The sequence below is a fragment of the Taudactylus pleione genome, unplaced genomic scaffold (assembly GCF_031769625.1).
Source record: "Taudactylus pleione unplaced genomic scaffold, aTauple2 ptg000276l, whole genome shotgun sequence".
NCBI lineage: Eukaryota > Metazoa > Chordata > Amphibia > Anura > Myobatrachidae > Taudactylus > Taudactylus pleione.
Window position 1 is genome coordinate 6,650,660 of NW_028284678.1, and position 23,200 is coordinate 6,673,859.

Here is a 23,200-nt window from a genome sequence, read left to right on the forward strand (position 1 = left end):
GGGGTTTTGCTGATGGAGACATTCCCCATCTTACTCATATGATCAATAGGTTTAATACAGTTATTTTGTTATTTCACCTAAGTATATGTTGAGCAGAGGGTAACTTCCCTTTTCACTTAACTTCTATTTCCCCAGGAAATAGAAGAACAGAACTCATCTAACAGTAACAGGCTGATACAGTCACCTTCACCCATATTTTACAACATGACTGATGATATTCCAAATGCATTTGGAGCAGGTGATTATCAGGTACAGTATCCTGCTAGTTTGGGGTGTGTTGCTAGATTTTGCTATTATTACCATTTATTTATAAGGCGCCACAAATTTCCGTAACATTGTACATAGTGAAAGATACAGACAGGGAAAAGTAAAAAGAACAAAAAAAACAAAATACATTTACATAATTACGAGCGTAGGCATAGTTACAGTGTATACCTATTGGCTGAGGTAGTGAGTGCGTACGAGGAGGGTTGAAACAAGAGGAGGGCCGTGCTCACGAGAGCTTACATTCTAAGAGGAAAGGTGGAGTTCATGGAGATATGGTGGAGAAAGAGTATAAAGGATGGAGGAGGGAGTACCGGATCAGGCGGATATCTGGTAGGCTAGGATGAAGAAGTGGGTTTTGAGGGAGTGTTTGAAGCATTGGATGTTGGGGGAGAGTCTGACAGAATGAGGGAGAGTAGGGGCAGCACAAGAGAAGTCTTGGAGTCAGGATTGGAAGGTGGTAAACAGCGAGGTAGGGAGGAGGGGGTCATTGGCTGATCGGTGCGGATGGGAGGGAGCGTGGAGGCAAATGAGGTTGGAGATGTAAGGGAGAGTCGAGAGCGAAAGAGGTTTGTAGATAATGGTGAGAAGTTTAGCTATTGCAGTGTGTGGCCATCTTATAAATAAAATCATCTATTTAATACATCAATACAATGAAAATATTATGTATGTTTTTGCTTACATTTTTTCTAAAAAATAAGTAAAATAAATTATATTTTTATGTCATCTAAAGCCAAACTTGGTGTTTGGGCCTGATCTCTTCAGGGCCATAGAGGGGCTTGTTAGAGGGGTTGGAAAATGTTTTTTACACACAGGTCAAAGGTCCTATTCAGGGCAATGCAGCCTATAAGCTCACTAGAATTAGTATCACTACTGAGCCTTGAGGCATACTAGGATTTATGCTGAACTAATATTAAAAAGAGAGAGCAGCCCTATTGCCTCTCCTTTCTACACCTGACCCAATGACATCACAGATAAGCCTAACCATTAACCTTTAGGCTACTGAACCTCCATATTCTTAGAACACCTCAAGAAGAGAAGACAACAAAATGGCCACTGTTCTAGTGAGCTCTGCAAACAGACGTACTAACACCATCATAGAAAGTAGGTGAGGTCTTGCAACACGAAATAATATCTATGCATTCCTAAACATTATCAAATAAAAAAGGGAAAAGAAAAGAACAGGGTTAGAGTCCCTTTAATAATGCTCAGTCAGCGAGTTCCTCATTGATATTATCCTATCTATGGGTATACATCGAAGCTATGGGAGAGCACTGTCACATTCTATTAATATAGACAAAATTACCAGCCTGGAATTAATTAGGTGTCACACTGGTAAAAGGAAGACTGAAAGGTCTGCTAAAGAAGGTGGAAAATGCCTGCACCGCGCGGTGCAGAGATTGTGGCTTTTACCCGTTGCCGCATCACTTAACCCGGCACGTTCAGATTTTAAATATACTTCCCAACTCATCTAAAATGTTATCAGTGTCACACGGCTGAATTTATGATCCATCTACATTAAGTCATTTCCCTTAAAAGGTCACTCTCAGATTTTGCAGCAGAATATATCTGGAAATACCAGCAAAATGAAGACCTATTTGTCCTTCAACGGTGTAAGAATAAAAAACAAAAAAACAGCCTCTTAACTGCAGCCTTCACCTCCATAAAACATCAGAATGCCATAAAATAAACAAGCTTTGTCAATTGGCGTTTGCTTGCTCCAAGGGGTGGCTGTGCAGGCATTCCTCTACAGCTCCTGCAATGAAGGGTGTGCGGACGTGCGGTCAGGGGGCTGGCAGACATGTGCTTTGTCATTGCGTAACCTGCTCACTAATTACCAGAGAGCCGCAAGACAAATCAAAAACTCATTCACTGGAAATGGTGCATTACGTGTCTTGGGGATAAATGTTTCATCCTTGGGCTGGTGTGACTACAGCATCTCAAGTCCTGAGTGTGTGCTTCTGAACATAGAAGAAATGAGTATTGCACACATTACAGGAGAGAGACTGAGGGGTCTATGTACTAAAGCTTGATGAGAGATAAAATTGTGAGAGAAAAAGGATTAACCAATCAGCTCATGTCATTTTTTTTTTTTCAAACACCGCTTGTAAAATGTAAGTTAGAAGCTGATTGGTTAGTGCTTTATCTCCCACAATTTTCTCTCTCTCTAGTCTTTGATAAATACCCCCTTGAAGCTCAAAGGTCGTCAGGGAATTTATTTACGTAAGATATAAAAGGTGCCAATTATAGTAAGAAATACATCTCAAAATAACACACCTCCAACACGAATGGCCTTCTTAGAATTGCTACATTATGGGGCAGATTCAATTAACTAGGAGTTGTGTCCTGCGGTCTTTTTGCTTGTGTAAAATGCCAGGAGCTATTAAAGATTCGCGACAAACCACTGAGCATCAATTAACAGAGGGTGCGAGCGGAAATGAGCGTTAAATGCGGCCTCCAGACTGCTTGTGGGTCTCTAATTGAATGGTACACTTTACCCGGGAATAGAGACCACTCACGCAACCTGCGGCTAACTGGCACAGAAATCCTTACATTCTAAAGGAGATATCTAACTTCAGAAGATTTTCATTTATTGGCTTGTACACAGCCTGTGGTAAATCATATTAAAAACATGGCATAATAGCACTGGTTTTCTTCTGTGCTTTTCAGTCATGCATTTATCTATTCAGCTTTTGATGTATTGTATGCATTGGTAGGATTGCACCCAGAAGGCAATTTAAGGCCATATTCCAGAGCAATTAAAACAAACAATGCAGTCTAAAAAATGTACAGGCATGACTGAAAAGCACAGACGAACACCGCAATAATATTTGGTAAAATAAAAACCCCTATTGTAACTGATATCAACGTTATAATGATCATATGAGGTCACAGGCTAAGTTCTTTCACACAGGTCACAGATCTCTGAGGCATTATCTAATACTTGCAGTAGGGTACACGTTTCGCTAATGGACACTTGAGTGATGACATCATTACTCCCAGATTACAAAGTAATGACATCAGAGCTCACTGTTTATACGGATTGTATTTACAGGAGTTTATATGTATATTAACATCACTTGCATATTATTAAAACAAATTATAGTTAATAAAAGATAGAAAGATGGCTGCAAGCTGCACTTTAATGCCAGCAGCAGGGTATAAACAAGAGAGCCGTATTCAGAAGGCATAGTAGTATGAATTAATACGGATGGTCTCTGCAAATTTAGTGCCAAGAAAGACCACAGGGGAGGGTATCTATAATGAGGCAACAAGCTTTTTTTTTTTTTTTCTTTGAGGGGGAGGGTAGAAATGTAAGAACAGTTTGTTGCAAAATGGCAACTTCCTTAAAGCAAATTAAAAATTGAATGGTACTTACTTTGTTGGTAGATCAAAATTAAGTCTTCAAAATATAAATGTCTGCTAAGCTGTACACAACTCATATGTTCATTGCAGTTTGTAGAGGTGCCGCCTCAGGCAACAGAATAACATGACACACGAATGCAAATCCCATTTATTCTATAAACTGCCTGAGACAAAAGTCTGCTCCAGCCTTCTGTAACCTATTTAAAGCCGGCAGCAATGGAAGTTAAAAATGCTGATCTTCAACAATTCAACACAGACCTCTCCTAAATACTATTCTCATAGATACTGCTCAGTGCATGTCTACAACAATATTGCAACAATATTAATACAGCAATCTTGTCTGTGGCAGAGTATAAGAAGAATGTTGGTATTTACAATGTTTACTTTGTTCCCTTAAGCTGCTGTTATTGATTTATAACCCTGCCCAGTATCATGGATTCCTATGGCAACCACAGTCGTAAGCTGTAGTGAGCAGAGAGGCTTTGGAATGCCCCTCTGAGCTTGGTCTGCTTTGTGTACTGTAAAAACCTCCCCCGCTCTGCCATCACATGATAAGATGGAGCCATGAGCCTATGTCTTGCTGCCATACTTTGTAGCATCCAAAATTTTGATAATGATACAATGAGTTGTAGCACATACTGTCAGTTAACATGACATAAAAGATGCACAAAACTTACCATTTAACAAAGAAAACAAAACCTTCTATGCGGGACCTCGGCTTTAATCATCCTCTTTAAAAATAAACCTCTAAGAAAATAGTAACCAGAAAACACCAGTTTTAATTTGCACCATTTGCTTACAAACAGTTGCACTTAATAAATAATCAGCCTATATTCATATGTTACCGAGGTCCCTAGTTCCTAGCGAATTCATAGGATGCATTCTGGCGAACTGCTTTATGTGATCACAAAGGGACTAAGAAAACAGCTCAATTGTGCCTCATATATTAGATTTAGCATGCCCTAACAGCAAAACTAAGGCAAGACATGTTGGGATGTGTAGTCCCATAGAATCTGGTATGCCACAGGTTGCCTACGTGATTTGATTCAGATTCTGGACTCAACCAAATAAGAAGAAAACAATCTCTCAGTTTATGAGAACTAAAAATAAAACTAGGAATGAAAGGATTTTCCGTTTAGCTGGAACACAAGAAAAATCTGGATTCTTAGTACAATGACTTGCTGTGACTTTCTAGTCCAAACTGTTATTTTAAGGCTTTTTATAAGACATTTCTAATTCTTTTGGTTTAATACTTCAATACTTCTATTGTGCTGTGTATTTTTCGCCACCAAATGGGCTATGTGCAGATCATCAACAATACAGTGGTTTTGTGCTGCGCGCAGGCCTTCCGTGGTTTGGGGCTCTGTACTGACCATCAGCAGTACGGGGCTCTGCACTGTGTACTGGCCATCAGCAGCACGGGGCTCATCACTGTGTACTGGCTATCTTCCAGAATGGGGCTATGCTCTGTGTACTGGCCATCACTAGCATGGGGCTATGCACTGTGTAATGGCCATCACCAGCACGGGGCTCTGCACTGTGTACTGGCTATAACCAGCACGGAGCTCTGCACTTGCCATCACCACCACGGGGCAATGCACTGTGTACTGGCCATCTTCCAGCATGGGGCTATGCTCTGTGTACTGGCCATCACTAGCATGGGGGCTATGCACTGTGTACTGGCCATCTTCCAGCATGGAGCTGTGCACTGTATAATGGCCATCACCAGCACGGAGCTCTGCACTGTGTACTGGCCATCACCAGCACGGAGCTCTGCACTGTGTACTGGCCATCACCAGCACGGGGCAATGCACTGTGTACTGGCCATCTTCCAGCACGGAGCTCTGCACGGTGTACTGGCCATCACCAGCACGGAGCTCTGCACTGTGTACTGGCCATCACCACCACGGGGCTATGCACTGTGTACTGGCCATCAACACCACGGGGCTATGCACAGTGTACTGGCCATCTTCCAGCACGGGGCTATGCACAGTGTACTGGCCATCTTCCAGCACGGAGCTATGCACTGTGTACTGGCCATCTTCCAGCATGGAGCTATGCACTGTGTACTGGCCATCAGCAGCATGGAGCTATGCACTGTGTACTGGCCATTTGCCAGCATGGGGCTATGCACTGTGTACTGGCCATCACCACCACGGGGCTATGCACTGTGTACTGGCCATCACCACCACGCGGCTATGCACTGTGTACTGGCCATCACCAGCATGGGGCTATATGCACTGTGTACTGGCCATCACCAGCATGGGGCTATGCACTGTGTAATGGCTATCACCAGCACGGAGCTCTGCACTGTGTACTGGCCATCACCAGCACGGAGTTCTGCACTGTGTACTGGCCATCACCACCACGGGGCAATGCACTGTGTACTGGCCATCTTCCAGCACGGATCTCTGCACGGTGTACTGGCCATCACCACCACGGGGCTATGCTCTGTGTACTGGCCATCACCAGCATGGAGCTATGCACTGTGTACTGGCCATCACCAGCAAGGAGCTATGCACTGTGTAATGGCCATCTTCCAGCACGGAGCTCTGCACGGTGTACTGGCCATCACCACCACGGGCTATGCTCTGTGTACTGGCCATCACCAGCATGGAGCTATGCACTGTGTACTGGCCATCAACACCACGGAGCTATGCACAGTGTACTGGCCATCTTCCAGCACGGAGCTATGCACTGTGTACTGGCCATCTTCCAGCACGTACCTATGCTCTGTGTACAGGCCATCTTCCAGCACGGGGCTATGCACGGTGTACTGGCCATCACCACCACAGGGCTATGCACTGTGTACTGGCCATCACCAGCACGGGGCTCTCCAAGCGATTTTCAGCACCTGATCAAAGGCCTGGATGTATTTGCATTACTGGTGTGCTCTGTCGACAGTGTATATTGACAGAGTGCCCGGACTTCCTCAGTCTGGTGAGCAATTTGTGGCAAATACTGTATGTTGTTAGAAGATTGTGGGAGTAAAAGACAGAGATTGCTTCAAACAGGCAGATCGAGCCTGTATTATAGATGTAACAGATGAATGCATATTTTGAAGATTCAGGAACTCTTTTCTCCTCTACACAGACAGAGATCCTATGGAAGTATAAAAAAAACCATGTGTTGAACCCTACAATCACATTCAGCCACATTAGCAGAATACGCCAGAACTCAAAAGGATCCTCAGAGGTCTCAGAGTTACATTAGACAACCTTTTATTCTGTACAGGTAATGACACCCATGTAACTAAACGGCAGCTAATTCTAAATACACAGCCTAGACCTTATACTTCTCGTACTGCCGAAAGCCTGCAAAAGGAAGCAATTACAGTTAAACAGGAGTACTTCGCAGCCGCTACACTTGTTAATCAGAAAATACCAGGAACAGATTATGATCCCTTTCTTTTTGCTGAGACACAATGTTGTCAAAAGGGGTGAAGTCATCGAGAATAGACTGGAAAAAATTGAAACAACCCATGAGAGATTATGATGCACAGCAAGTGTATTACAAAGATGGCGAAATGCAGAGACTACATCTACCCAGGTAAACCATATCCTCAGATTTAGGAGGAGGAGGAAAAGGCGGAAGAGGAGGAGGAGGAGGAGGAGGAAGAGGAGGGAGGAGGAGGAAGAGGAGGGAGGAGGAGGAAGAGGAAGAGGAAAAGAAGCTGTTTTTCATGGATTTGGTTGGGGCCCCTTAGATCCAGTGAAGGGAAATCTTAATGCTACAGCATATAATGACAATCTACATACTTCTGTACATCCAATGTTTTGGAGACAGTCTGGAGAAGGCCCTTTTCTGTTTCAGCATGACAATGTCTCTGTGACCGGATGACCTCAGCTCGCCACCTGATCAGAGATTAGTTTTGATCGCTACTGGATCTTGGGTCATCCTTACCATCGGTAACTGCCTGTTACTGACTCCACCCACTGCGCAGTGGGCGGGTACATTGCTGCCACCACCAGGTCCTTCCACCGGCCCTGGAACCGCTTGCTGATGTGTATGCATAGACATGATGGGGCCACACCTCCTGTGACTCCTGGTGTCGGCAATGTACCAGGCCCTGCACGGTAGCTGGCAGAGGGCTTGAGCTTGGGAGACACTGGGCTGAATCCAGAACAGCCGGAGAACGGAATAGCGTTTGGGCGCAATTAGCTCAGACACACAAGTGACCACCCCAGGGCCATTTCGAAAGAAGTGCTGTAAACAGTTTTGGCCATTTGACACTCTTCACAAATTCCCACAGAAAACTTCAATCCAGGCCTCACCTGGAGTGCACTGCATTGGTCATTCCTTATACAAAAAGTGCATTTAAACACATCTTAAATATAAATACATTTAAACTAGGGGTGAGCGGGTTCGGATTTCTGAAATCCGAACTCCCCCGATTCGAGTCCGATCCGAGTCAGGCTCGACTTTTCCCGCCTGACTCGGATCTGAAATCGAGGCAAAACGTCATCATCCCGCCTTCCGAGTCTCGCGGGTTTTGGATCCTATATAAGGTACCCGCGTCGGCGCCATTTTCTCACTCGGCTGTGGACAGTGAAGAGGGAGGGTGGGAGTTAGGGCTGTGTAGTGTAGTGTAGTGTAGTGCTGCTGTTGTCCACTACTTCAAAGTCCATAGGGGCTGGCTGTGTTGTGCTGTGCTGCTGTTGTTAATAGGGGCTGTGTCCACTACTTCAAAGCCCATAGGGGCTGGCTGGACTGTGTTGTGCAGTCAGTTCTCCATAGGGGCTGTAGTGTTGTCCAGGGGGTGCTCTGTCCATCAGGGGTGCTCCCCCCAAGTGCTAAAAAAATAATATATTTTCTGTGTTTGTGAATTGTGTGCGCAGTAGCCGCACGTGCATCAACAAAGTAGTGCCAAGCGTGCGTCTGTGTCATAAGTAAAGGGCCGGCTGGCGTGACCGTTAAAGGGTGCTGTAACCCCCAAAGTACACTCCAGTGCAAACCCCAAAAAATATTATTTTCTGTGTTTGTGAATTGTGTGCGCAGTAGCCGCACATGCATCAACAAAGTAGTGCCAAGCGTGCGCCTGTGTAATAAGTAAAGGGCCGGCTGGCTTGACCGCTAAAGGGTGCTGTAACCCCCGAAAGTACACTCCAGTCCAAACCAAAAAAAAAATTATTTTCTGTGTTTGTGAATTGTGTGCGCAGTAGCCGCACGTGCATCAACAAAGTAGTGCCAAGCGTGCGCCTGTGTCATAAGTAAAGGGCCGGCTGGCTTGACCGTTAAAGGGTGCTGTAACCCCCAAAGTACACTCCAAACCAAAAAAATATATATTTTCTGTGTTTGTGACTTGTGTGCACTGTGGCTGCACGTGCATCAACAAAGGAGCAGCGCCAAGCGTGCGCCTGTGTCCCATAAGTAAAGAGCCGGCTGGCTCATTTCTTAAAGGGTGGTGTAACCCAAAAAGTGCACTACTCTCCAGCAAAAATAAAAAAATATTTTCTGTGTTTGTGTGCGCTTTAGCCGCACGTATATATCAATATAACATAAATGGAGGACCAAACTTTCTCCGATAAAAATAAAATAGGGAAAGATCAAGAACCACTTCCTCCTAGTGCTATTGCTGCTGCTGGGAGTTGTTCATCATCCCAGAGAGGAAGTAGGAACATCACTACTTTTACTAAACAATTGACCCTCCAACAGTCCCTAGCGATGAGGATGAAGTACGACAGCAGTCATCCTGAAGCAAAACGTATAACTGAGGCCTTGACTGCTATGTTGGTGTTAGACGTGCGTCCGGTATCCGCCATTAGTGCAGTGGGATTTAGACAATTGATGGAGGTAGTGTGTTCTCGGTTCCAAATCCCGTCTAGATTCCACCTGCATCCTCAAAGCAGCAGCGACAAGCGTGCGTCTGTCTGTTAAAGGGTGGTGACACCCTCAAAGTGTGCTACACAAACAATAAAAATATTGTTCTTTTTTTTTCGGTCTTTGTGAAATGTGTGGGTTGTAGCCGCACCTGCATCCTTAAAGCAGCAGCGACAAGCGTGCGTCTGTCTGTTAAAGGGTGGTGTAACTCTCAAAGTGCTCCAAAAAATAAAAAACTGTTTTTTTAATGTGTTTGTGACTTGTGTGCGATGTAGCCGCACTTGCATCCTCAAAGCAGCAGCGACAAGCGTGCGTCTGTCTGTTAAAGGGTGGTGACACCCTCAAAGTGTGCTACACAAACAATAAAAATATTGTTCTTTTTTTTCGGTCTTTGTGAAATGTGTGGGCTGTAGCCGCACTTGCATCCTCAAAGCAGCAGCGACAAGCGTGCGTCTGTCTGTTAAAGGATTACATCGGTGACAGCATCCAAGTAGGCATGTCAGACAGTCCGTACCTGTACTGGTAGGAAAAAGAAGCAATTTGGAGGTCCCTGTACAAACTGGCTCTATTTTACCTGAGTTGCCCCCCCTCCAGTGTGTACTCCGAAAGAGTGTTTAGTGCAACCGGGAACCTTGTCAGCGAAAGGCGTAGGAGGTTGCTTCCACAAAATGTGGAGAAGATGATGTTCATAAAATGAATTATCAACTCTTCCAGGGAGACCAGCCTCCAGAACGTACAAAGGGACCTGTGGTTCCAGCGGGGACGAATTAATACTCTGTGAGGATGAGGATGTACACACTGAAGAGGGTGAGGAATCGGTGGATGAGGAGGATGAGGATGACATCTTGCCTCCGTAGAGCCCGTTTGTGCAGGGACAGATTAATTGCCAGCTTGTTTTGTGGGGGCCCAAACGAACCAATCATTTCAGCCACAGTTGTGTGGCAGACCCTGGCGCTGAAATGATTGGTTTGTTAAAGTGTGCATGTCCTGTTTATACAACATAAGGGTGGGTGGGAGGGCCCAAGGACAATTCCATCTTGCACCTCTTTTTTTTCTTTGAAAAACTAGGCCCCAAACTGTACATAATGCAAACTGCCATCTTGTCTGCCACTGCAGTTTCACGCCTAGATGGGTCACGTGTTTGTGCCGCCCACTCGCGTCGCTTAGCATAGTCTTCCAGCTACCTCGGTGCAACCTTTTGGACATAAAAACACTATTGTGAGGTGTTCAGAATAGACTGGAAATTAGTGGAAATTAAGGTTATTGAGGTTAATAATAGCATAGGAGCAGAAAAACCTACAAATTCTGTGATTTTAGCTGTTTTTATGCTTTTTTTAAAAAAAATACAGATCCAAAACACAAAACCCAGAACCCAAAACACGGAAGAGTGGTTTTGGCAAAACCAATCCAGATCCAAAACACGAAGAAAGATCCAGATCCAAAACACAAAACAAGAAAAGTGGCCGGTGCACACCCCTAATTTAAACATGTCGCAGACTATTAAATATGCTTTATACACCAGTGCATTGCAGATCATCTCCAGTGCTTTACCACTATATATATTTTAAACACAGTTTATTATATATATGGTCCATCAAGAGTTTGGTGGGGAAGAACTCAACTGGTCGGCACTGTCCTGGCCACACACCCATTGAACACATTTGAATGATAGGGAATCCAAATAGCGTGCCAGGCCTTATTGCATAACATCAGTACTTGTCCTCACTTATGCTCGTGACTGAATCCCTGCAGCCATGTTCCAAAATCCAGTGACTAGCCTCCCCATAAACATGAATGCCATCTCGATATTAAACCCTACAGTTATGGATTGAGTTGTCCAACAAGAACATAGTGTATGGCTGTGTTTTTTTGAGAGGACACATAGTTTTGGCCTTTCAGTGAGAGTACAAAATTAGCGAATGACTTGTATTCTAAATTTACAGACCATGATAGTTTTAAGGGCTAAAATATGTACAGATAGAGTTACCGAGTATAATAAGCAGTCCAATGTACTAACATATAGTTTCTTTGGAACAAGTTGATTCATAGTGCACCTTATTTCAATTACACTGTAGAATTAGTTACACCTATAACCAGAACAGACCTTTCAATTGATCACTCATAGTGATAGAATACCGGAAACTCTAACATACAGTACGAACATAGCAAAGTATTAATAAATACTGGATAATTTTACAGCATTGGTTCTCTTTTTGTAAATAGACTGATGTAGCGTATACAAGAGTTTATATAGTAGGACATTGAGGGGTAACAGGCTGCTCCAGGACTACCTGTGACCTTACAAGCCTTTACTTGCAGCCCCAAGTTTCTTACTGCTTTATTGCTATATGCATTTGTTATAGCCTGCAACTATTATTTAAAACACCTGTTATTATTACAGATAGGTTTCACTGTTATTGATTGAATGTATTGATTTAACTTATTACTGAGATAAGGATTAATGTGCAGCCCCTTTGATGGTTAGAGTGCAATGTAGCCCCCCAAAGTGTGTAAGGCCCCTATCAGTGGTGTAGAAGATACAGTTATAGACTATCATTTGGTGTTTCAAAAAGGAGAAAGAAAAACATTTTTTATCATGTATTAAACCATGTACATTTCTTTTTCTTTCCTGTTCTGAGTTCCATCACTCTCTCTACTGAGATATTTTTGAACATCACAGAGTATTATATTATAATATATACAATACATATATATACACGCACAGTGCCTTGCAAAAGTATACACCCCCTTTGGCTTTCTACCTTTTTTGTTACATTACAACCTGTAATTTTTTTTTATCTGAACTTAATGTGATGAATCTGCACAAAATAGTCTAATTTGGTGAAGTAAAATGAGAAAAATATAAATAAAAAAGAATCTTTATAAATAAAATTCTGAAAATTGGCATGTGCATATGTAATCACCCCCTTTGCTATGAAGCCCTTCAAAAGTTCTGCTGTAACCAATTACCTTCAGAAGTCCCAATTAGTGAAATGAAGTCCACCTGTGTGAAACCTAAGTGTACACGATCTGTCAGTAGGAACACAACTTTTCTGAAAGGCCCCAGAGGCTGCAACACCACTAAGCAAGAGGCATCACACCATGAAGACCAAGGAGCTCGACAAACAAGTCAGGGACAAAGTTGTTGTGAAGTACAATTCTGGGTTAGGTTATAAAAAAAACATCCAAATCTTTGATTATCCCCCGGAGCACCATCAAATCCATCATCATCAAATGGAAAGAACATGGTGCCAAAACAAACCTGCCAAGAGAGGGTCGCCCACCAAAACTCACAGATCGGGCAAGGAGGGCATTAATCAGAGAGGCAGCACAGAGACCAAAGGTAACCCTGAAGGAGCTGCAGAGTTCCACAGCAGAGACTGGTGTATCTGTGCATGTTACCACAATAAGCCGTACACTCCATAGAGCTGGGCTTAATAGAAGAGTAGCCAGAAAAAATACATTATTTGAGTTTGCCAAAAGGCATGTGGGCGACTCCCCAAATGTATGGAGAAAGATGCTCTGGTCAGATGAGACTAAAATTAAACTTTTCGGCCACCGAGGATAATGCTATGTCTGGCGCAAACCCAACACATCCCATCACCCCAAAAACACCATTACAACAGTGAAACATGGTGGTGGCAGCATCATGCTGTGGGGATGTGTTTTAGCAGCAGGGACTGGGAAACTAATTTGAGTTGATGGAAAGATGGATGGTGCTAAATACAGGGATATTCTTGAGCAAAACCTGTTTCAGTCTGCCTGTGATTTGAGACTGGGATGGAGGTTCACCTTCCAGCAGGACAATGACCCGAAGCATACTGCTATAGCAACACTTGAGTGGTTTAAGGGGAAACATTTAAATGTGTTGGAATGGCCTAGTCAAAGCCGAGATCTCAATCCAATTGAGAATCTGTGGTCAGACTTGAAGATCGCTGTTCACAGGCGGAAACAATCCAACATGAAGGAGCTGGAGCAGTTTTGCCTTGAGGAATGGGCAAAAATCCCAGGGGCAAGATGTGGCAAGCTCATAGAGACTTATCCAAAGCGACTTACAGCTGTAATTGCCGCAAAAGGTGGCTCGACAAAGTACTGACTTTAGGGGGGTGAGTAGTTATGCACGCTGAAGTTTTCAGTTATGTTGTCCTAAATGTTGTTTGATTCACAATATAAAAAAAGAAAAACACTCTTCACAGTTGTACAGTAGGCATGTCCTGTGAATGAAATGATGCACACCTTCTAACAATCCATTTTAATTCCAGGTTGTGAGGCAACAAAACATGAAAATTGCAAAGGGTGGTGAATACTTTTGCAAGGCACTGTGTGTGTATACATATAAATAAATAAATAAATAAATAAATATATATATATATATATATATATATATATTCGGGGATGCAGTCCATCTTATCGACTGCCCTTGTGGTTTGCTTTCAATGGATAGAAATGTAAAATCTCAGATTAGGGATTAACAGCCTTTTGTTAACACTTTTCGTCTAAATTAATCTTTTCTGCCAAAACGTTGGTTTAATCCTAAATATACAACTTCTCAATTGTAGGCAAATGATAACGAAAATAAAACACGAGGATCTAGGGACGTAAAAATGTGTTCGCCCTAAAGTCAGAAGCTGGACAGATTCATGAATGAGGTACAGTGCTTCCTATAGGACTAATCTGACAGCTTGATTCGAGCTGTTTTTTTTAGACACACTGGGGGAGATTAATTAAACCTTGGTGAGAGATAAAGTGGAGAGAGAAAGTACAAACCAATCAGCTCCTGTCATTTTACAGGCTGTGTTTGAAAAAGGACAGGAGCTGATTGGTGGATACTTTCTCTCTCCAAGCATTGATAAATCTCCTCCACTGTTTGGTATAGAAAAGGTTACAAAGATGTGAACCTGCAGCCCCCATTTCCCTGCCAATCTGACCCGATCTGCAGATCAGCGGCCATTGATGATCAGTCGGCGGATCAGGGAAATTCAACATGTTAAAAATCCCAGACTTGACGATTCCGACCACTTTAACATGTTGAATATCCCCGATCCCGCCATCGGCATAAAGGGAATTGTCGTGATAGCGGCTAGATAACGACTGAATTGTGGATGTGTAAAACGTACTTCATTAAATTATATAGTAAATAGTCTGTGTAATATACAAGTGTTACATGCTAATTTCCAATACATACTTTGTATGTTAATAATTGTGTATTATTTGTAAAATGTCTTTTAAAGTTTGTAGACAAGACAATAGTTTATCTTCAAATTTTAAGTTAAATAGGCTACATATTAGTCTTCCCGCTAAGCTGCTTTAGGAGGGGGGGCGCAGATTAAGTGAAACGTACGTCGGCGTTTGCGGCTGTTGCCGCGTGTCATGTCCATATTGTGATGAAATCAATAGGAAATTATCTTTTCTTTTTTTGATTTGTATTTTTAACTACTGTGCTGAGAGAATGGCAAACCCACATGATGTGGAGATAATGGTATAGGGCAATAAAACTCCCCATAGTTTGAGTACTGTGTGATTTACACTGTGAATATAAGGAATATCTGATTGCATTTTACATATGTGGAAAATCTTATAACCCTATAGGGGTAGCTATAACAATTAGTACTGAATCGATATAGTTTTTTTGCTTTCCCATAGAGGGCGCTGTGATTAACAAATTACATATGCACAGGATAATGCAGCTATGAGTAAATGCACAGTCTATTACATATATGTAAATCCCACAACCCCATAGGGGAAATTATATTATATTGAACAAACACGACTTTTTGGCGCTTGCGGCTGTTGCCGCGTGTCATGTCTATGCCGTGATAAAACTAATAGGGATATTTTTTGTATCCTCAACTAATATATTGAGAGATTGACAAACCTACATGATGTGGAGATAAAGGCATGAGGCAATAAAACTCCCCATATTTGAGTATTGTGTGGTTCGCACTATGAACATGAGTAATATTTGCTTGCATCTTACATATGTGGAAAACCTTATAACCCTATAGGGGGAGCTATATCATTAATACTGAATTAATATAATTTTTCCGCTCTCCCATAGAGGGCACTGTAGTCAATAAACTATATATGCACATGATGATGTAGCTATAAGCAAATGCATAACCGTTTGCATATGTGAAAACTCCATAACCCTACAGGGGGAGCTACAACAGTAGTACTGAATTACTAAGGTTTTTATGCAATGTGATGAATGAATCATACGTGTACATGGTGAGAATAATACCGATCATTAAGGGGTAACGTTAAATTGCCTGATACAATACCTATATGTAGTAATTCATATGATTGATTAACAATATGTAGCCTTATAAAGAGGGAAAGTCTAAACTTTAAAATAAGATATGGATACATGTTCCCATGTGGCATAATCCCAAATTGAAGAAGTACTTTTCCCCATAGAGGGCGCTATAATTACTACAGTGGTAATAGTTGTTGGTTGACAGTCTCAATCACCAATTTAATATAACCGATGGTAGTACGAAACTGGCCGAACATATAAGTCACATGAAGGCATCGTTAATTTGAGATATCCGACAACATTACCACTTATCCACAACTGTGGGTTTGCAATAGGCACAATCCATTTGAGAATGAATTATCAATAAAAGAAATTCCTATAATCCAATTAACAATAGAACAAGGACATAGAGACAAACACACTACTTATTATATTATTGTTTAATATTGACAAATAAATACCAGAATAATATACATTCATGTGTTGGTTTCATGATTTTTATTTCTACGGAATATTTCACTAGTAAGGCTAGATTATTTTAGATATTTAAAAATTAAAAGTTATATTTTAATCTACTTTTTTCCTCGTGCGCCAACAAAGAGACAGTGCTTTTTCTCTCCCTTTTTTTGGGCGCAGCACCCTGCCTGATTTTAAAAACAGCAAAATGTGCCCTGCCATACCTGCCGGGTGCCGTCCCCTCCTGCGGACCACAGTGTCCCACGGTGGGGAAAAATTGCGGTGCAACGGTCACCGCTGGTGAATAGATGTGCTCATGTAAGGGGAGAGCTTGGGGGCAGCCCAGCATGTCCGTAAGTGCTGGGCACCCCCCCAAGTGTGATGGAAAGAGGCGTGTCTTAAGGATATGCCACTTTTTACTGTGGCCACACCTCTTTTTACGGTCCGACGCTCTGCTCAGTGCAGGACCTAGAATTGACACTGCATTAAACAGTATAGTAGGTAGTGTGTTTAGATTTAGAGGCATTCTACCGGTTAACATTTTTTTTTTCAAAATTAAGGTCTCTATTATGGGAGTAGCGTTTGATATGTGAGTGTTTTGTTTCCATTTCATGTCATGTAGTTTATCTGCATTACATAACAAGAAACACGACTTTATTGTCATTACCATAAGGGAACCATTCATATTATAAGTCTGTGTAAGTGAATAAAATTATCCTGTATTTGTACTGATTTATATATATATATATATATATATATATATATAAAAGCTACAGTACAGCGGCACCCCTGGTACAAACCGAAATAGACAGGCAGCGTGTAGAGTCAACGTTTCAAAGCCTTTATTTATGGCTTTTTCTTCAGGACTAGTACAACACACAAAACACATCTTACCTTAAAACACATGTGTTTTAAGGTAAGATGTGTTTTGTGTGTTGTACTAGTCCTGATGAAAATAGCCATAACTAAAGGCTTTGAAACGTTGACTCTACACGCTGCCTGTCTATTTCGGTTTGTACCAGGGGTGCCGCTGTACTGTAGCTTCTACATGAATTTTTATTCGGGCACCCGGGCAAGTATCGTTTGTATTAAGGGAGTGCCGGACCTTGGTTGCTTGTTTATATAGTTTCAATGCAAGCGCAATTGAAAGAGGTGCGCAGGAAAATGAGCGAAGTTTGGCTACTGTTTTAGACGTTCATATGCGCAGCCAGGCAGGGCATAGAAATTAATTCTCCCTACATGTTGTGACATTTCACAGGTTTAGAAAATGATGAACTTGATGACCAATCAAAATCTTGGAGAGAGATAAAATTGGAGATAAATAGCACCAACCAATCAGCCCCTAATTGTCACTTTACAGGCTGTGTTTGAAAAATGACAGTTAGGAGCCGATTGGTTGGCGCTATTTATATCCAATTTTATCTCTCTCCAAGATTTATTAAATCTCCCCCGATTATCATCTTAATTTTATATGTAAAATGAGACCTACGGCTTGTGTTTTTAATATATATATATATATATATATATATATATAGATTCATCTTGCTACTATATTTTCATTGATTTCAATAAATGGCGGTTTTCATTGGCATCCACGGGAGGAAAACAAATTATATATCAAAGAGCCATCAAAAACACTCTCAGTGTCTATCTGGGAAAAGTAAAATAGCATCAGATGCTATTCCATAAGCAAAGCTTGGCTCATCTAGTGCAAAAGTCTTATAGATTTGAATAATCTTATGATAATAAATATACTTTAAATCTTTTATCCCTACAACTATGTTTTAAAGCAGCCAATGGCAGGGTCACTTTCCCTAGTAGACAAATAAATTGCAACACTTCTCTTCTAAATAGTAGACATTTTCTCTTTAATGATATTTTTATGTATGCATCCCGGCACCAGTGCTAGGAGTTTATGAGATGGAAATGACTATCCCTGTGTAACCCCGTACTCTGGTGAAATATATTAAACTAGTAGACATTTTCTTGTCCCAGGTTGTCTGCACTTAAAGTGCTAGCAATTATTCTGCATGGCTGCATAGAAATGACAAAACAGCTCTCAATGGGATTAACCTGAAACAGCACTATTCTGCAGGAAGAAAGTGAAATACAAACATATCTATTTGCAATGATACGTTAAACATTAGTGTGTTGTTGTCCAGTCTGACAAGTGCGTAGAGACCAATACATTTTTTTCTGAGGCAGCCATTTTGTGGGCTTTACTAATATTCATGACAATGCAGACTATCACTAGGAACTAGTGGTTCATTGCACAAAATGGCTGCCTCGACTGAGTGTTAATGCAGAACACTTTACAAGGTTATCCAATGACTAACTAAAATTATTTAGCCTATCATTTCAAGACTGTATTTCTTAAACATTGCCTAAGGGAGCCCCTTGTCTTTACTATGGTCAACGAGAAATGGAACGTACTTCTACTGTTGTAAAGAACACCTCCACTTTCCGAGGATGTGGAGTGACCCCTGAGGTCTTGCATCAGTCTTGGATGTAGACCTCAATAATAATTCATTAAAGGACCATCAAACTATATTCGTTTTTTTTTTATTTAACTCTTATTATGGACAGAAAGCTTATACGTTTTCGGGTAAAAAGCTCAACATTTTTTTGCTCACATAATGTAGGCTACAAATGTGTCCTCACACATGGTGGCTTCAGTCATAGCAAATAGCCCCTCTCGGTGCGCCAGGTCCTGTGCGAATTGGCCGCGCCCAGTGTCTTTTTCGCTCAAATGTGCAACTTGATTGCACAAATTGAACAGTTGGATGTGACAAAACCGTTCCGCTATATTGCACTGGTCAATGTGATGTGTGACATTTGTACATCTGCGTGCGAATGATTCTAAATCTGTATAGATCTACGATGCAGCGGCCGAGGCTCCGTTGGGCTTCATTTGCGACTTTGTACGTGTGTAAAACCTATTCCTGTGTGGTGAAAGTCGCAGCCCAGTGTCTCTAGTACACTGTGAGTGGCTATTTACTGCGTCTGCCATGCGAATAAGATGCAAAATGTATAGAAAAAGACAGCAGGCTATACCTCTTGGAGTAAGTCAGTCTTGCCGGGAGGTCTATCGCAGTATGAAGTATAGAAACATATTTTATGCAAAATTAAAACATGGCATTAAATGGCACTGGTTCCAGTAGGCGGCATGGGCTGAGCCAAAAAAATTGAACCTTGTCCACTGAAGTCTAGGTTGGGCATTCAGCAAGTGGACAGTGGGTGGAAATCGCACAGAGAAGACAGTAATCATGAACATAATTAGCTCACCTTCTATCGGCGTAGTCGGCGTCAGCACCTCCCCACCACACGTCAGAGTCATCTTCAGCATCGGCTGAGTCGAAGTTGTCATTTTCATCAGCAGCGGGGCAGCAGACGAACTCTACCCCCCGGAACTTGTCAATGCCACAGGGCAGGAGCATGCCGTAGTCGTGAAGACTCATACTTCTCTCACTGCAAGACTGAAAACCAGCAGCGCTCGGTCACAATAAGACTCCCATCAGCGTACAGGTCTATAAACACATCTACAAGTCATGACTCAAAACATGTTCTAAATATATGAAGCCTACAAGTGACCTGCATGGGATGGATACGGGGTGCCGGGCTCGGGATCCCGGCATTCAAAATCCCAACGCCGGCATCCCGTCAGGGTTAAGATAGCGACACTTGTCGGTTGGTATCCTAACCATCCCTCCTCGGTGCCTTAACCTAACCCCCTTCCCCAGTGCCTAAACCTAACCTCCCCCTCCACACATCCTAAATCTAACCCTCCCCCCCAGTGTCTAACGCAAACCCTCCCCACAACCGTGCTTCTTACCTTCGGGATGCCGGCGCTGGGACTCTTACAGCCATCTTGATTCTGGCGCCAGCATCCCATGTGTCGGGATACTGAACGTATCCCACCTGCACTCAGAGTAATGAGAGCAGGTACGTGTTATGTGTAGTCTTCAAAGTGGGCTACACGCAATCAGATGTGGTCATCGTCTGCCTGGATTTACCATCTAGTCAGATAAACACCTGGTAGATCCTGCACAAATGATGTCCAAGGTCAGCGCTCTTTTAGCATTCAACAAGCGGCAAGTTTGTGGCCGTTAAAACCACAGCGGGTACAGACTTATAAAGATTCATAAATATTAAGAAAAAATATATATATTTCCATCTAAAATATATTTCCAAAAGGAAAGGAAACAAATCATGTTTAAAACAAAAGTTTTATATTAATATTGTTAATATAAGGAGATTTAATAGCCAAACAATAAATTAACAGATTAAAGCACACAAGCAATGTATACTTAGGGCCCTATATATACACACATTGCTTGTGTTTTTTTTACTTCTTTGAATGCCTTAATTCAGAGGTTCCCAAACTTGGTCCTCAAGACACCCTAATAGTCCATGACCAAATGAAAAATGACCCAATGCAGCCAGGTGCTTCTGGGTGGGTACCATGTGCACCGTAAGGACCTCGAAGAAAAAAAAAAGTTAACCAAGGTAAGTCTACCATAACTCTTATTATCTTCTTCAGGGTCCATAGGGGGTCCACAGGGATACCATGGGGATGTCCTAAAGCAGTTACCCTGAAGGTGGGGACGCTCATGAGCAAAAAGGAGAACCTGCCGCCCAAAGGAAGCACCCTGAGAGGCAAAGGTGTCAAAGGTGTAGAAGCTAAGGAAAGTGTGGACAGAAGACCACATGGCTGCCTTGCACAATTGTTCAGCAAAGGCACCACGACTAAACGCCCACGATGGTCCCACAGACCGGGTAGAATGTGCTGTCGTCGTGTTTGGAACAAGGAGTTCAGCCTGCGTGTAAGCCTGAGAGATAGTCATACACAACCATCGAGCCAGTGTTTGTTTGTTAGCTGGCCAGCCTCGCTTGTGAAAGCCATACAACACAAAAAGAGCGTCTGATTTTCTAAAAGAGTTTGTGCATGAACCACATCCAGGGAGGCTTCACCTACAGAAAGGTCTGAAGACTGGAAAGCTGGAACCACAATCTCTTAATTCACATGAAAGCGGGACACTAGCATAGGAAGGTAACCCGACCGTGTTACGAGGACAGCTCTACCCTGGTGATTAATCTAAAAAGGGGAGCGACAAAAGAGCGATGCCAAATCCGAGACTCTGGACCTCATTCAGAGTCGGTCTTTGCGGCCGCACAGTCGTAAGGTAAAAGGGGCCGGATATGCAAATGAAGCGCTCGCAAGTTGCGTCGTTAAGATGGGATCGTTAGCTGGACAAGCGAGGGGAGGATGCGGCCGTAACAATAAAAATACGCCCCCTTCTCGTTCCCATTACACGTCATCTCCGGGCATATAAGGATTAATCAAGACCATCGGGAACCATCGAAGCTGCTCGTAGACCTTAAGGTTGACCATACCCTCTCTAATGCACTACGATAAAGTCAGTGTAAAAACCTCCCATGTCACATGTGCCATGACACTACTTAGTTAATTATGCACTCCCATAAAACGCCATTTGCATAGTCAGGCACGCCTGCATTCGGATCTCCACTCCCCCGTTCACAAGCACCTTCCCCTGTTACCACCCACAAACGCCTCATCCTGTCACTCAAACTAACGACCTGGCCAAGTTGAAGGAGAGAGCAATTTCTGATCGCAATAGCTAGTTTGCGCACGCGCATTGCGAATTTTATGCATGCGCAGTTTAGCGAACATCGGTGGCGTACAACCGTGCGGCCGCAACGACCGACTCTGAATGAGGTCCTCTGCGTGCAGAGGAGATAGTGAGGAGAAAAGTGTCTTTGCTGTCAACCACTTCAAATCTACTGAGTCCAGAGGGAAACCTGTAACCCCTTGAGAACCAAACACAAATCCCACGGTGCCACTGGTGGGACAAAGGGTGGATGAACTCGGAGAACACCCTGAAAAAGATTCTAACACCTGGCAGAGAGGCAATCCTTCGCTGGTACCAACCTGAAAGTGCAGAAACCTGTACTCTCAGGGTGGCCAGGCGGAGACAGAGGTCTAACCCTGCCTGGAGAAAAGCAAATACCCGGGAAACCTTAGGGTCATACTTTCTGTTGGAACACCAATGACCAAAAGAGTGCCAGACTCTGTAATAGATGCGGGCAGAGGAAGATTTTTGTGCCCTAAGCATCATCTGAATCACGGTGCTGGAGAAAGCTTTGGCTCTTAAGATGGAAGACTTAAGAGCCACGCTGTCAAAGACAGACAAGCTAAGTCCGGATACAGGCAGGGACCCTGTGTTAGCAGATCCTGCCATAGAGGAAAAGGAAACAGTGTCTATGGATAGATTCCATTTGTCTGTGAACCAATGGCACCTGGGCCAAGCAGGAGCTACTAGTAATTACTGTGCCGCCTTCCTGCTTGAATTTCCTGAGGACCTTTGGGAGGAGGGAAAACGGAGGAAAGTGGTACGCCAGCTTGAAGTCCCACCTCATTGCCAGCGTGTCCACGAAGGCGGCTGAGGGATCTCTGGTCCTGGACCTGTACCTGGGCGCACCTTGTGGTTGTGATGTGAGGCCATGAGGTCTACATCTGGTAGGCTCCATGTGTTCCCCAGGAGTTGAAAAGCCCCGGGTGGAGGGCCCACTCTCCGTCGTGTATGTCCTGATGATTTATGAAGTCCGCTTCCCAATTGAGGGCTCCCAGGGATGAATATTGCTGACATACCTGGAAGATGACATTCTGCACAGATCAGAATGTTTGTCACTTCCCTCAATTGTTGCAGAGGCCTGGAGTGGAACTGAGCATATTTCAATGTTGAAGGTGGATACCATTGATCCCAGGACCAGCATCTCTGTTAGAATGGATACCCTTCGTTTGCGGAGCAATTTGTGCACTCACAATAATAGTGACGAAACCTTGTCCCCTGGCAGAAATTTTTGGTGGGATGGCATAAGGCATATGCAGATATGCCTCCTGAATGTCCAGGGAATTCATAAAATCCCCAGTGCATACGGAACTTGGGTACATGGATAAACTTGTTGAGGGTTTCCAGATTTAAAATAGGTCGGTGAGACCCATTTGGTTTCTGAACC

General features: G+C 43.0%; 1 protein-coding gene across 4 annotated transcripts in view; it reads right to left on the reverse strand.

Moving 5' to 3' along the window:
• APP (amyloid beta precursor protein) overlaps positions 1-23,200 on the reverse strand; it is a 279,838-nt gene that overhangs the window by 73,270 nt on the left and 183,368 nt on the right. For all 4 annotated transcript variants that reach the window (XM_088481634.1, XM_088481637.1, XM_088481633.1 and 1 more), the window contains exon 5: positions 19,448-19,638. In XM_088481634.1, the coding sequence (XP_088337760.1) occupies positions 19,448-19,638 (191 nt within the window). The remainder of the gene's footprint in view (positions 1-19,447; positions 19,639-23,200) is intronic.